Raw genomic sequence first — 11,091 nt, forward strand, 5'->3', positions numbered from 1 at the left:
CAAATCATCCTTCGTAACCTTGTGCTTAGCATCTCTCTTCGCCTGCCTAAGACCACGCCCAGAATTCTTGACAGCACTCTGCTGGAACTCCAACGGCGCGACGGCGAAGTCGGCATCAGACATGCACAAGTGAAGGTGCATCTCTCCCGTGTTCACACGGCAACTTCTAGCATCGGGGTGGTCATCCTCCTGGTAGACATTCACGCAGATTGCGTTCTTCTTGCACTACAGAATTTGGCATGTGTTGTAGGCAGGCTCGGAAGAGCCAGGGAAAGTGACTTGGACGTAGACGTTTTGGTCGTTGAAAGGGCTTGCCGTAAAGGCCGGGGCCTTAAGCTGGTATTTGTCTGGACCTTGTCCCCACGGCGAATCTTGACCGAGACGCCTTTGTCGTTCTTCAGAATGACATAGCCGTGTGCAGAGCCTGCCGCTGCCTTAAAGGGCTCACCACCCTTGCCGATACAGAGGTCGTTCACGCCCTTGTCACAGGCCTTGGGGTCGTCAGCAGAGGCGCTGTGCCACCAGTACAGGGGGAAGCTGCAGTGGTTGTGGACTTGAACCAAGTCGGCAGCGGAGGCGGACTGGGTGAGGAGGCCGAATGTATCGGCCAGGCCGGCTAGAAAGAAGTTGGTAAAGGAATGCATTTTGCTGGCTTTTCGATGTAGGTGAGGATGATGGGGAGAGAAAGAATTCTAGAAAGAAAGTTGACAGATATATATACGTCTTGAAGGCCCCTCAAGAGCAGAGTGAACGAACTGGCGGAGTGGATCTGTGGAGGTAGCTAAATCTCTGATGGGTAACGAGTTGATGCTCCTGGTTTTGTTGAAAAGTAGCTCTTGCTGGAAATCTTGATAGACTATGTGGTGATAGCTTGATATCTTGCTCATGTGAGAGCAAAGAGCAACCCGTTCCCTGTTACAAGTATCTGCTCTCAGATACAGGTGGGTATTAGTTCCTTACAAAACCCAGTTCTACTGGTTCAAAGCCATTATGCTGCTCTTTCAACTTGACATGAAGTATGACTATAACCAGAGGACGATGGGATGATGACGCCAGTATGGAATCTTTCAAAGTGCTGTAAAAGAGCAAATTCAGATGATTTTGTGAAACGTCTAGAAAAAAAGAAAATTACAAGGGCGTACATCTGGCTCCCTTGTAGGAAAACAACCGCATTGGATGTCAGATGATTCCATCTGACATGAAAACAAGGAAAGCAAACTCATAATGTGCTAGCATACCTTGCAGATTGGTATGACTCTTACATCATTTCCCGTCATACCCGGCGGCGTGAAGCCTGACGCTGGTGTGTTTCCGGCATAGTTGTAGAAAGACCGCCCAGGTTCATCCTCGTCGTCTTGATCCTATTTCCCTCTGACCACTTCTTCAACTCATCCAACAGCTCCACAGGCAGCCCGTCAAAGCCTATCATCAGAGAATTCTGCTCGTCCTTCTTCGCATCGGCGGTGGCTGCAAAGTACGGTTCAGAAAGATCCTCGATCAGGTACCCAACACCAACGGGTTCCCCATTCTCGTAGGCAAGTAGAAAAAGCGACTTGCTGGACGAATTGAAGGGAATAAACAGATGGAGATCTTCTCCACCATGCCGCCCATTGGAATCGTGTAAAAACACTAGCCCCTCGCGAAGGAAGTAGCTGTGGCCTGAAAACGCACTCCTAGCTCTGATGTGGCTCTATAAGTCCCGGCCAATGATAGAAATGGTTGGTATACCTCTGACGGTCCTTTGGTGAGGCTGATAGTTGAGCCGGAACCTTGCTGTCGTCTTCCCTTCCCAAATCCCAGCTTTTTGGAAGTCCGTAGCATCAATGACAGACTTGCCAAATGACTTCAGTTTCTGGTTGAAGACCTTCCTGAAGACCGAGAGATATGTGTCTTTGCTGGCATCAGCTGCCTCACCAATTGTTCCAATGAGGTCCTTGTCTGCGTTCTTGTTCGGCAGGCTGTATGAGATGATCTTGGGGTACTTCCGTTTGATGGGGGAGAGGCCAGTGGCGGCGGTGGGCACGATAAGCACGCGGTGGTTCTTTTGTCTCTTGGCTTTGGGCTCTGGGAGGATGATGACATGTTCTGTAACAGGTTATCAGCAAGCGAGGATCGGCAGTGGTGCTGGGAACAAGATGATGACTTACCGATATTGACGAAAGGAATCATCTTGATCCCGTCTGCTCCGCCGATTATCCGCACACCCCCACTCTTCTTGATCTTAGAGTTCCCACTCTGTACCTCGAAACGCATATTGCAAGGAGAGGGATATTGTGAGGGAATATGCTTATTCGTTCCAGGCAAATGGAATCCTGTTCCAACGCTGATATGCTCTTCCTCGTTGCCATAGCAAAACTGATTTCCACGGGTCAGGGTGCTCCAGTCAAAGGAATCGACGGCTGAAGCCTTCCGCTCCTCTGAAGCATCTTGACCTGCGGCGGCATCATGAACCTCCCCGGCAAGCTCCTCCTCAATGGCGGCCTGTGTGCGGGGACTGCGTCTGCGAGGTCTGTGCCGAACTGTCGAACTCTTTCGTGGTTTTGGCGTTGCTGACGCTGATGCCTTCGTAGCTTTTAAGCTTGGCGGATGTGCGGGCTCCGGTGTGGTCGTGGCCTCCCTGGCAGCGACGCGTGATGATCGACGCGTCGGCGCGGTGCTTGGAACTCCAATTTGCTTGCGAGGAGGCATGTTTGCAGCCAAAAAAGGTCTTGAAGCAGATGGGCAGGAATGATACAATGTCGTCGAGATAGAAGTCGCTTTGGGCTTTGCGTTAACTTTTTATATAGTTCGGGGGCCGAAAAACTGGACAAGATTTGACTTTGTGGAAATCATTTGGTGCCATCTGGGGATGGCCCTAACTCAGCTGGTAATCTCAGCCACAGTTTGGATCCTTTTCTGCTGTTTGCGTTCATTGTTCTTGAGACAAGGGTATGATCTGTCGAAGAAACTCGTAGTGCTCGCTCGTCGAGCCTTCTCGTTGCAAAGAGAAAGGTAAATAATGGAACCCATACATTAAATGATTGGCCTTCTCAGCACAAGATGCAATCGAAATCCAGTCTCTGTTTGTTGCTGTCCAGGTGCATTTCGAAACAGTTAAAATAAAAAAAGCAAAAGGAGAAAGACGTGACCATGATGGGCTTGAACCCACTACCTGGAGCGAAGGGTCGGTCCGGTCCACACAACCCCAACTGGCCAGGCCAGGTGGCTCGCGGCTCCTTAACCATTGCGCTATCTACATACAATGTATAGCTACTTCGCTGGTGGGAAGAGCCAAAGGGCGGTATATAAGCTGCCGCCTACTGGATCTATCAGGTACCTATCTCGCACCATCGAACCTGGAACCCTTAGGGGCCTTTTCACACCAAACGATTCTTGTCCTCGACGTCGATGTGCTTGCTGCTGCCTTTTGTATTGTCCTCCTGCCACTTGTTTGTCAAGTTGAAGAGGCAACCGATGGAATGTTATGTCCAACAATGAAGCGACTGTGGTTGTATTCGGGAGACAAGCTCATAATGTTGGCAGGAAAGAAAAAGTCTTGTCCTCTGGCTTGTCCAGGCTTTTCCCACCCAGGTTGTATTGTCCACCTCGCATCTCCCAACCGCTGCCACTAGCACCGCCCAGACGACGCCACCTACCTACTCAACCTTCTCCAGCCTCTCCCTTCTTCAGGTACTCCATATAATTTATTCTCTCCTGACACCGATCTCTATCCATCCCCGCATTGTCCACCTTCGCCTGGAGATCATTCAGCCTCCGCTCCAAAGCAAGGCTCCGGAGAAAATACGCCGTCCTCAACGCATTCAGCGAGGCATTCTCCTGTCTAAGCTTGACGATCGTTGCCTCCAACTTGACAATCTTTTGACTCAGTTTTGACTCATCCAATTCCTCTTTATGCCGCCTCTCCATAGAGATCATATCACTTTCCATCTTCTTCTTCTCGCCCTTCAACGAGTCGCAGTGCCGTTGGAGCCGAGTGTATTCTTTGAGGAGCGTCTTGCGGTTCATACGTTCAGGGGGCCGTGGTTCGCAAGATGAGGCGGGCTTCTCGCGCGTTAGATGGAGGCGCGAGCGGACGCCCTGCATCCGTTCTGAAAAGTTTCCCATGTCAGATGTGTGGTGAGGGACTGATATGATGGGTTGTGTGTTTGCGGTGAAGTGTTGCTTGAGAGGCACCAAGAACGTCAGGACATGGAGACACCGCCTTGACAGTCCTGATGTCGAGAACGGAGAACCCCATGGGGAGGCGATGGATGGCTCAGGGTGGCTTCGCAAGACTTTTGGCGGGTGAAAGCTTAATGTTCAACACAAAATGTGGTAGACCCCGGTTCCTGAATCGCGCAATCACGGGAACCGGGGTTTGGAAATTGCAAACACTCAAGACAAACGTCGTCGATTAAAAAGCCAACTGCCAGCTTCATGGTGGATGGATTATGCCACCTACTCGATGCACAAAATGCTGTTGCAAGAGCCCCCTGTTTGGGTTCCTTTCCACCTTCCACCCACCTTCCTTCCGGCTTCCCCTACAACAAGCCAATAAATCTTCAACAGCTCTTCCCCAAGTTTTGTGAAACCCAGGTGACCGGGCAGCGGTAGTCGCAGAATGGAAAATGACAAAGATGGTCAAAAACCGGCGGAGGGGGATAGGATGTGCGATGAGAAGGACGATAAGGGAGATGACCAAGATGGGGAAAATGAAACTTGTCACCCGGATGGTATTGATCACTTGTGAGGGGAATTACACCGCAACGCCTTCTAGACATAATAGCAAGCAGCCAGTGATAAACAAATGTTTTTTCGCTCTGCAAATTGCCCAATTGCTTGACAGCGGCACAAGCCGAATAAATGAGGCTGCCCGTCGTGTGGTGGTCCTCGGCGCTTAACCTACCCGCCAACCGTTTGGAAGCGCCGCAAGCGGTGCGCCGCTCCACTAAGGCAATATGTGACAGCCAATTATGACTTGGTGCAGGTAGCAGCCGCGATTGACTTGTCGGAAGGGGATTAGCTACCGCTCAGGCGAGATTTTTGGATGCAAGCCCTGGTGTTGGATGAGTGGGGGAGAGGGGAGGTTCGGGGGGAAGGCATGCAAGTGTTTTGGCCGATTGGGCGGTTGAGGGAGGATCCTGGGGTTTGGGAGCTTGATTTTTGATGGGGGTCTGGAGAAAGGAGAAAGGCTAGGTAGTTTTACCAGCCTCTGGAATTTCAAGTTGCATAGGTACGGTTGGGTAGGATATAATTATGCTGTTTTGAGCCACGTCCGATCTGTTCTGGCTTTGTCTAGTTCCATGCTATCATTACGACAACAAAATGCACCCCCTTACTACGTCAGACCTCGCCTTCTTGCTTTGCACGTCTTCATCTACCTCCCCACCAAGAGCGCCACTGATGTTGAGGACAACGTATGGGTTGGTGGTTGTTATTCAGAGCGATGGATCGTTGGACATATCGATATCAGAACAAAAGCCACCGCGTGGAAAGGGGATGGTAGTCGGGGGGGTTGGCTCTGCTCTTGCCAGCCCTGTCATGCTTCCCGTTCCACGGATATCGCCACCGCAAAACGAGCATTATCTGCTTTCTCCAGATTTCACCACGTCGACGTACCTCTGGTCACCAAGCTCGGCGAGCTTAGACGAGTGGACACCGGCGGATGAGGTACTGCTAGAGTCGTTGTATTCTGGTGAGGTGGAGGAGGAAAGGGGTTGGTTTGACGGTTATCTTGATTGGGTTGGGAGGGCGGAGGATCAGCTCCATGGTTTGGGTTCGTCGAGGCTGTGGAGAGGACCGGAAGAGTCAAACGATAGCTTTATCAGCGTTGATTCTCCAACAGAATCAGGAGAGGGGATTGACGGGCAGCTTTTCAAAGACGAGGGCGAGAGAACGCTGTGGTTAGTGGAGGGTATGTTGTTAGCGTCTTGGTTGGCGCTGCAGGAGGGAATCGAAGGAGTTGGTTATCGCGTTGGCAGGTCCGAGGACGCTGTGGAGGGGGAGCAGGACGAGGGTATGTATTTGTTGGAAAGAGGGGGCACTGAGAGTTTGGGCGAGGTCGTTGCGGCTTTCTTGAGGAATGTGAGATTTTGAATGACATTGCCAGGCATTTGGGGCATGATGCATAGCATGGGATTGGGAAAGAACATTGACGAATATCATGACCCATTCCGACATCGAAACTGAGAGAGAAAAAATGGCGGTTTTGCATTTCGTTTGACCATGATCATTTGTAAAAAAGGTATGACGAGAAAACTGTTTATACCGTGGTATTATATGTGCTGTGATGAAGACCCCTTCCCGTCGGCTCCCTTAACCTCCCCTTCCATCCTCATGCACAACCTGTGCTTGTCATTGACGCGCTCCCCTCCAGTCCTGATGATCCAACCTTGACTCGGCATGACTCGATGATGTAGCCCTCTCCCCACCATCCCCTCCGCGCGTCAAAGTCAACTTGGGCATAGCAGCCCACCCCATTCATCTCAAAGCCTTGGAAATCATGAGCCCATCCTCACACGCTGGCAACTGTTCTGAGACTCGTTCCTTCTCACCCAGACTGAATTATCCTATTTCTTGTCCACTGAGATAACCCGACTACCGACTAGACATTGCGAAATAGAGCATAATCATCGGCCACCCCGTCGATAGTAAGAACGCCGCCAGTACCGAAAATAGGTTTGGATCTCTGTCCGATTCCCTGCCCGACCAACGAGAAAGCAGCGTGACGGCGCACCAGATCATGCCGATACCATACACCGACCCAGCCCACGCGATGCCCAAGATGATGCTGTTCATCTGGTCCTCTTTGGCGAACACGGCACCAGCGGTGTCGGCGAAAGGCTCCTCGAGAGAAAGATTCTGACCCATTTTGGCGGTTGGTGTGTGGTGCTACTGAGATAAAAAGGGAGGGTGTGGTGTTGTCGTTAGTTGGTGGTAAAAATGAAGGAGAGCGAGGTGATGGTTCGACCAGCGACAGACAAGGAAATTCCAAGCACAGGGTATATAATAAAATGATAAAGTCAAAATCTGACCTAGATGACTAAAAGGTCAAATGCAAAAGAGAATGGTAGAATCGAAGTGGTATTGTGTTGGGAAATGACTGCGACCAGCGACCAGCGATCAATAACCTGCCCGACAACAACAGTGGGAAAAAAAAGAACGAATGGGAATTTGTTGGTGGAGAGAGGGAAAAGGTGGAAGAAAAGAGATGGGAAAAGAGAAGCAGATGGAAAAAGAGAAGAGTCGAATCTCAAACACACCACCTCGTCTTGGGTAGCGCAAGGAGGTCAAAAGCTGAGGCGATCTAACAGCGAGGCGAGGTTGGTGATTGGCCCCTCCCCCAGACTTGAGACGGTTGGTGATCCGGACGAGCCTCCTTTTACAGGGGGTGACCTCCTGGTCGGTGCCCCGGTGGCCCGTGCTGGAAACGATGCCATGTTACCCTCCTTGACTTACCGCACGGCTTTGGGAGTTTCCGGATGGAAAACAGATGAGATCGTCGGCTCATGGTCATGCTGGATGCTACCATTGATCAGATGCAGAAAGTCAAAATGTATAAATATCGACGCGTCTTCTTCTGCAGTTTGCGTGAAGGGCAAGGGGGCCAGACACGCGAGGTTGCACTGACGTCACTTTGATCAGTGGGTCAATGTGGGGCATCAAAGGGCCCCAGCGTCTTTTGCTTTTGCGCCTGCCATCTCATCTCTGACACGCCCAGCAACACCCTGGGGCAACACCATCGGGCTGTCTCCCACATGAGTTTTCTCATCAATTGCATTTGAAGTTGAGGGTCGAATCAGGAGCGGCCAAGCGCAGAAACAAGCGCCAAGGCAGTATCCGACGGCGCTTGTGTTGGGATGCCAGGCCTGGCCACCTTCCTGGCCTATCAGGACGGCCTGGATGCAATTGCTGTTGTGACAGCGAGAATCCCATCCTTTGTTGTCCTTTGACATTCTTCTGGTTTTTCGCTTGAAATGTTGAGTTTTTTGGGTGGGTGGGTGCATTTAAGGGTTCATTTTCATCAACGCTGGGACCCCTGATATGGCTGTCTGGGATTGGTTTTCTATGTTCGTGACCTCGTGCGACGAAGAACAATGGAATTCTTGACATCTTTGGCACCAAAGATGCAGGAGGCAAAACAGAGCATTGTATGGACATCTGACATGGACCACTCGCTTTACCAAAGTCTTAAGGACTGCTATAAGTAGGTGGTGTGGACTTTGCCTCTTCCCCAAGGCTGAGTCTTCCAAAGCCAGCACACTATCGGTCAAATCTGCAACCGCAACTCGCTACCCAGGAGCAAGCTGGCATGGCAGTGAATCAGGAGTGCCAATATTCCTTGAAATACCTTAACGATCTATTCTCAGCCCTGTATAACGTCATCTATGGTCACACTTCAGCCCAGCCGGGAGAATGCATGGCCTTATTTTATAATCTTCTCATTGCTCTAAGATTCTATCTCAGTCGTTTCCCGGAATGCGACTATCCTGTTAGCACAATTCGAGATCTTGATGCCCCCCGGAGGGGACCTTTCTAGTAGTAGTATACTGGAAATGGAGACCGCGGTAAGAAAACTTGTCCTGAATCATGAATGACAATTTCTCCATTTGAGTATCGTGGCTCATTGAAAGACTTTGCAGGAATCATGAGTGCTGGATTACGGTTGCTGGACGACCGAGTCAAAGCGGCTTGTGGTAATTGGATTGCATCATCTGACGGTTCTGTAGATTTTCTTTGGCGCACACCGTTGCGCATGTTATGAGTTTGAGACGTACCTAATGCACCTTCAATTCATAAGAAAAAATCATTGTTATTCATCGCCATCAAAGAGCATCTGAAGAAGGCCATAATGTGCAGCAAGCAAACAGGGCTGTGGTGGAGTGTGGCGCCAGGGTGGTTGAACTTTGACCTTTCATCGCTCCTTCCCTTACTGTTGACTGCTGCCTTGAACTTCCTTCAAAAGTCTTCATCCCAACTCTGCTTGCCCCGTTCACCGCAGCCTCCGACTTTTCCCGACACATGCCCAGTACCCAGCAAAATGACAGATACGGATCAGCCACACTCGCACCTCGAGGAATCACAAGACATTGTTATGGAACATGATGAGCCACGGGCTTTCCCAGAAGTGCCACGGACTTTGCCAGAAGTGCCCCAAGTGCCGCAAGATTCGCAGACCCTCAACGAATTCCGGAAGTCCGCTGACGAAATCGCCCGCCTCGCCCTCCTAGTACAGCAGGAACAAGAAAATGATCAGCTTTTGTGCACCGCAAGCTCGGTTAACCTCATTGGCGACTTTGTCACTGCCTGGAGGATCCACGATCGGCTATTTCCGGGGCACGGCTCACCCAGTTCATATTTCCACGGAAAGGCCAAACTGAGGTGGGTGAGAGCTACTCAGCTGCGATCACGACCGAAATGAGATGATGAGGCATTTCTGGCAAGGTTGAAATGCCTGGGGTGGGGTGGGCAAAAATGATGGTGAGCGGCATATCCGGGCAAGGCAAATGAGAGAGATTCTAATGTTAGACAGTTTAGATACCAGCAAAGAGAATCTTCCCGCGGGAAGGGATGTTTTCAGGGGAGGATACCACAGCAAAAATCTCGATCAGACGTATGTTTGTACTCGTAGATTCTATTAATGACTAGCACAACAGCGATGGGTTGTGATATTGAGATTCCCGAATAGAGGCATGTCGAGAACATGGCCGATGGATACATACGTGAGACTTTGGCTCAATTGACGCATAAAGCTGCGGAATTCCATCTCCATTCCAGGGACGGGACATGTGAGGACCACGCCGGGCTGACAGTCGTTGAAAGATGGGATCTCACCATGCAATACGACATCGACGTGGTACAGCCGCGCATACGCTGACAATATTCTGCGAGGTCCGAAGCGGGGTCTCAATGTGTCGGGAATCAGACTTGACCTTCAAAGGTCGAGATTTCAATGACCGAGCAGAGCCAAAACATGTTGCTGATTGTGCTTTCCTTCAAGCTAGCAACCACCGCGGTTGCAACCACTGTTCAATCGTTATCCTGCCAGTCGGCAATTGCTCAAGATGTCCAAGTCAAAACCACATCCGGCCTCATCACCGGGCACCTCTTCCCCGACGCCTCCTGTGCACTTGAATTTCTCGGCATTCCCTACGCAAAACCCCCTCTAGGTGACCTACGATTCGCACCACCCCAAAGGCTCCTCACCCCGGACCTCTCCCGTAACGCCTCCTCCTTTGGCTACGACTGCCCCCTGTCCCCCTCCAAGCCATCCAACTACCCAGGCTTGACTCCCCAAGCCCAGCGAATAATCAACTTCTTCGCTTCCGCCGCCGGCACCCCCCAGAATGAAGACTGCCTCACCCTCAACATCTGGTCTCCCCTCCCTCCTCAGCCGCAGCCCCTCAAACCAGTCCTCATCTTCTTCTACGGCGGCCGCTTCACAATCGGCAACACCAACACCCCCTTCTACCACGGCGGCCGCCTCGCCTCCGCCCAGGATATCATCGTCATAACAGTCAACTACCGCCTCAACATCTTTGGCTTCCCTGGCTCATCCCACCTCCCGTTTCAAAACCCCGGGCTTCGTGATCAACGCGCTGCGGTGGAATGGGTGCGTGATAACATCCTTTTCTTTGGCGGTGACCCAAGCAAGATCACCCTTGCAGGACAGTCCTCTGGTGCCGTGAGCGTGGATAACTGGGCATACGCCTACCACGGCGATCCGATTGTCCGGGGGTTGATCGCCCACTCCGGCACCGCGCTTTCCTTCCCATCAAATGCGAAATCTGTTCAGCAATCCAATTTCGAAGCTGTCGCCAGTTTGGTCAACTGTTCCCTTCCCAACCCAATCACTTGCATGAGGGCAGTCCCCTGGACAACCCTCCTCTCGGCAGCCTCGTCTATCAAACCAGCCAAAAGCAGCAGTCGATTAAGGGGCATACCACCCTTTTGGCCCGCACCGGATAACATTACCTTTTTTGCTGCTGATGAGCTCGCTGGGCTGCCTTTGGCGAGGATTCCTGTTTTGTTGGGGAGTGCAGATAATGAGGCGGGGTATTATCGTGTTCCGGCTTATGCGCAGATCATAACTCCTACTGTGGAGGAGTTGTG

General features: G+C 51.3%; 5 protein-coding genes across 5 annotated transcripts; 2 read left to right on the top strand and 3 right to left on the bottom strand.

Annotated features, from left to right (window-relative positions):
- Window positions 1–1,273: 1,273 nt before the first annotated feature.
- PODANS_5_12034 (uncharacterized protein) lies at window positions 1,274–2,688 on the bottom strand (the record flags this gene model as incomplete). The annotated part of the gene is made up of 3 exons (XM_001904430.1): window positions 1,274–1,690; window positions 1,736–2,085; window positions 2,148–2,688. The coding sequence occupies 3 exons, from the start codon at window positions 2,686–2,688 to the stop codon at window positions 1,274–1,276; spliced, it is 1,308 nt and encodes a 435-aa protein (XP_001904465.1).
- Window positions 2,689–3,639: 951 nt separating this feature from the next.
- PODANS_5_12037 (uncharacterized protein) lies at window positions 3,640–4,104 on the bottom strand (the record flags this gene model as incomplete). Its single annotated transcript, XM_001904431.1, has 1 exon — window positions 3,640–4,104. One exon carries the CDS (start codon window positions 4,102–4,104, stop codon window positions 3,640–3,642), a length of 465 nt encoding a protein of 154 aa, XP_001904466.1.
- Window positions 4,105–6,576: 2,472 nt separating this feature from the next.
- On the bottom strand, window positions 6,577–6,849 carry PODANS_5_12040 (uncharacterized protein; the record flags this gene model as incomplete). The annotated part of the gene is made up of 1 exon (XM_001904432.1): window positions 6,577–6,849. The coding sequence occupies one exon, from the start codon at window positions 6,847–6,849 to the stop codon at window positions 6,577–6,579; it is 273 nt and encodes a 90-aa protein (XP_001904467.1).
- A 1,981-nt stretch (window positions 6,850–8,830) lies between these two features.
- Window positions 8,831–9,400, top strand: PODANS_5_12050 (uncharacterized protein; the record flags this gene model as incomplete). The annotated part of the gene is made up of 1 exon (XM_001904433.1): window positions 8,831–9,400. The coding sequence occupies one exon, from the start codon at window positions 8,831–8,833 to the stop codon at window positions 9,398–9,400; it is 570 nt and encodes a 189-aa protein (XP_001904468.1).
- Window positions 9,401–9,931: 531 nt separating this feature from the next.
- On the top strand, window positions 9,932–11,089 carry PODANS_5_12060 (uncharacterized protein; the record flags this gene model as incomplete). The annotated part of the gene is made up of 1 exon (XM_001904434.1): window positions 9,932–11,089. A coding segment is annotated over one exon (1,158 nt), but the record flags the coding sequence as incomplete, so codon positions are not given.
- Between the last annotated feature and the right edge of the window lie 2 nt (window positions 11,090–11,091).

Source organism: Podospora anserina, chromosome 5 (genome assembly GCF_000226545.1).
Source record: "Podospora anserina S mat+ genomic DNA chromosome 5, supercontig 7".
In the NCBI taxonomy this organism is placed as follows: domain Eukaryota; kingdom Fungi; phylum Ascomycota; class Sordariomycetes; order Sordariales; family Podosporaceae; genus Podospora; species Podospora anserina.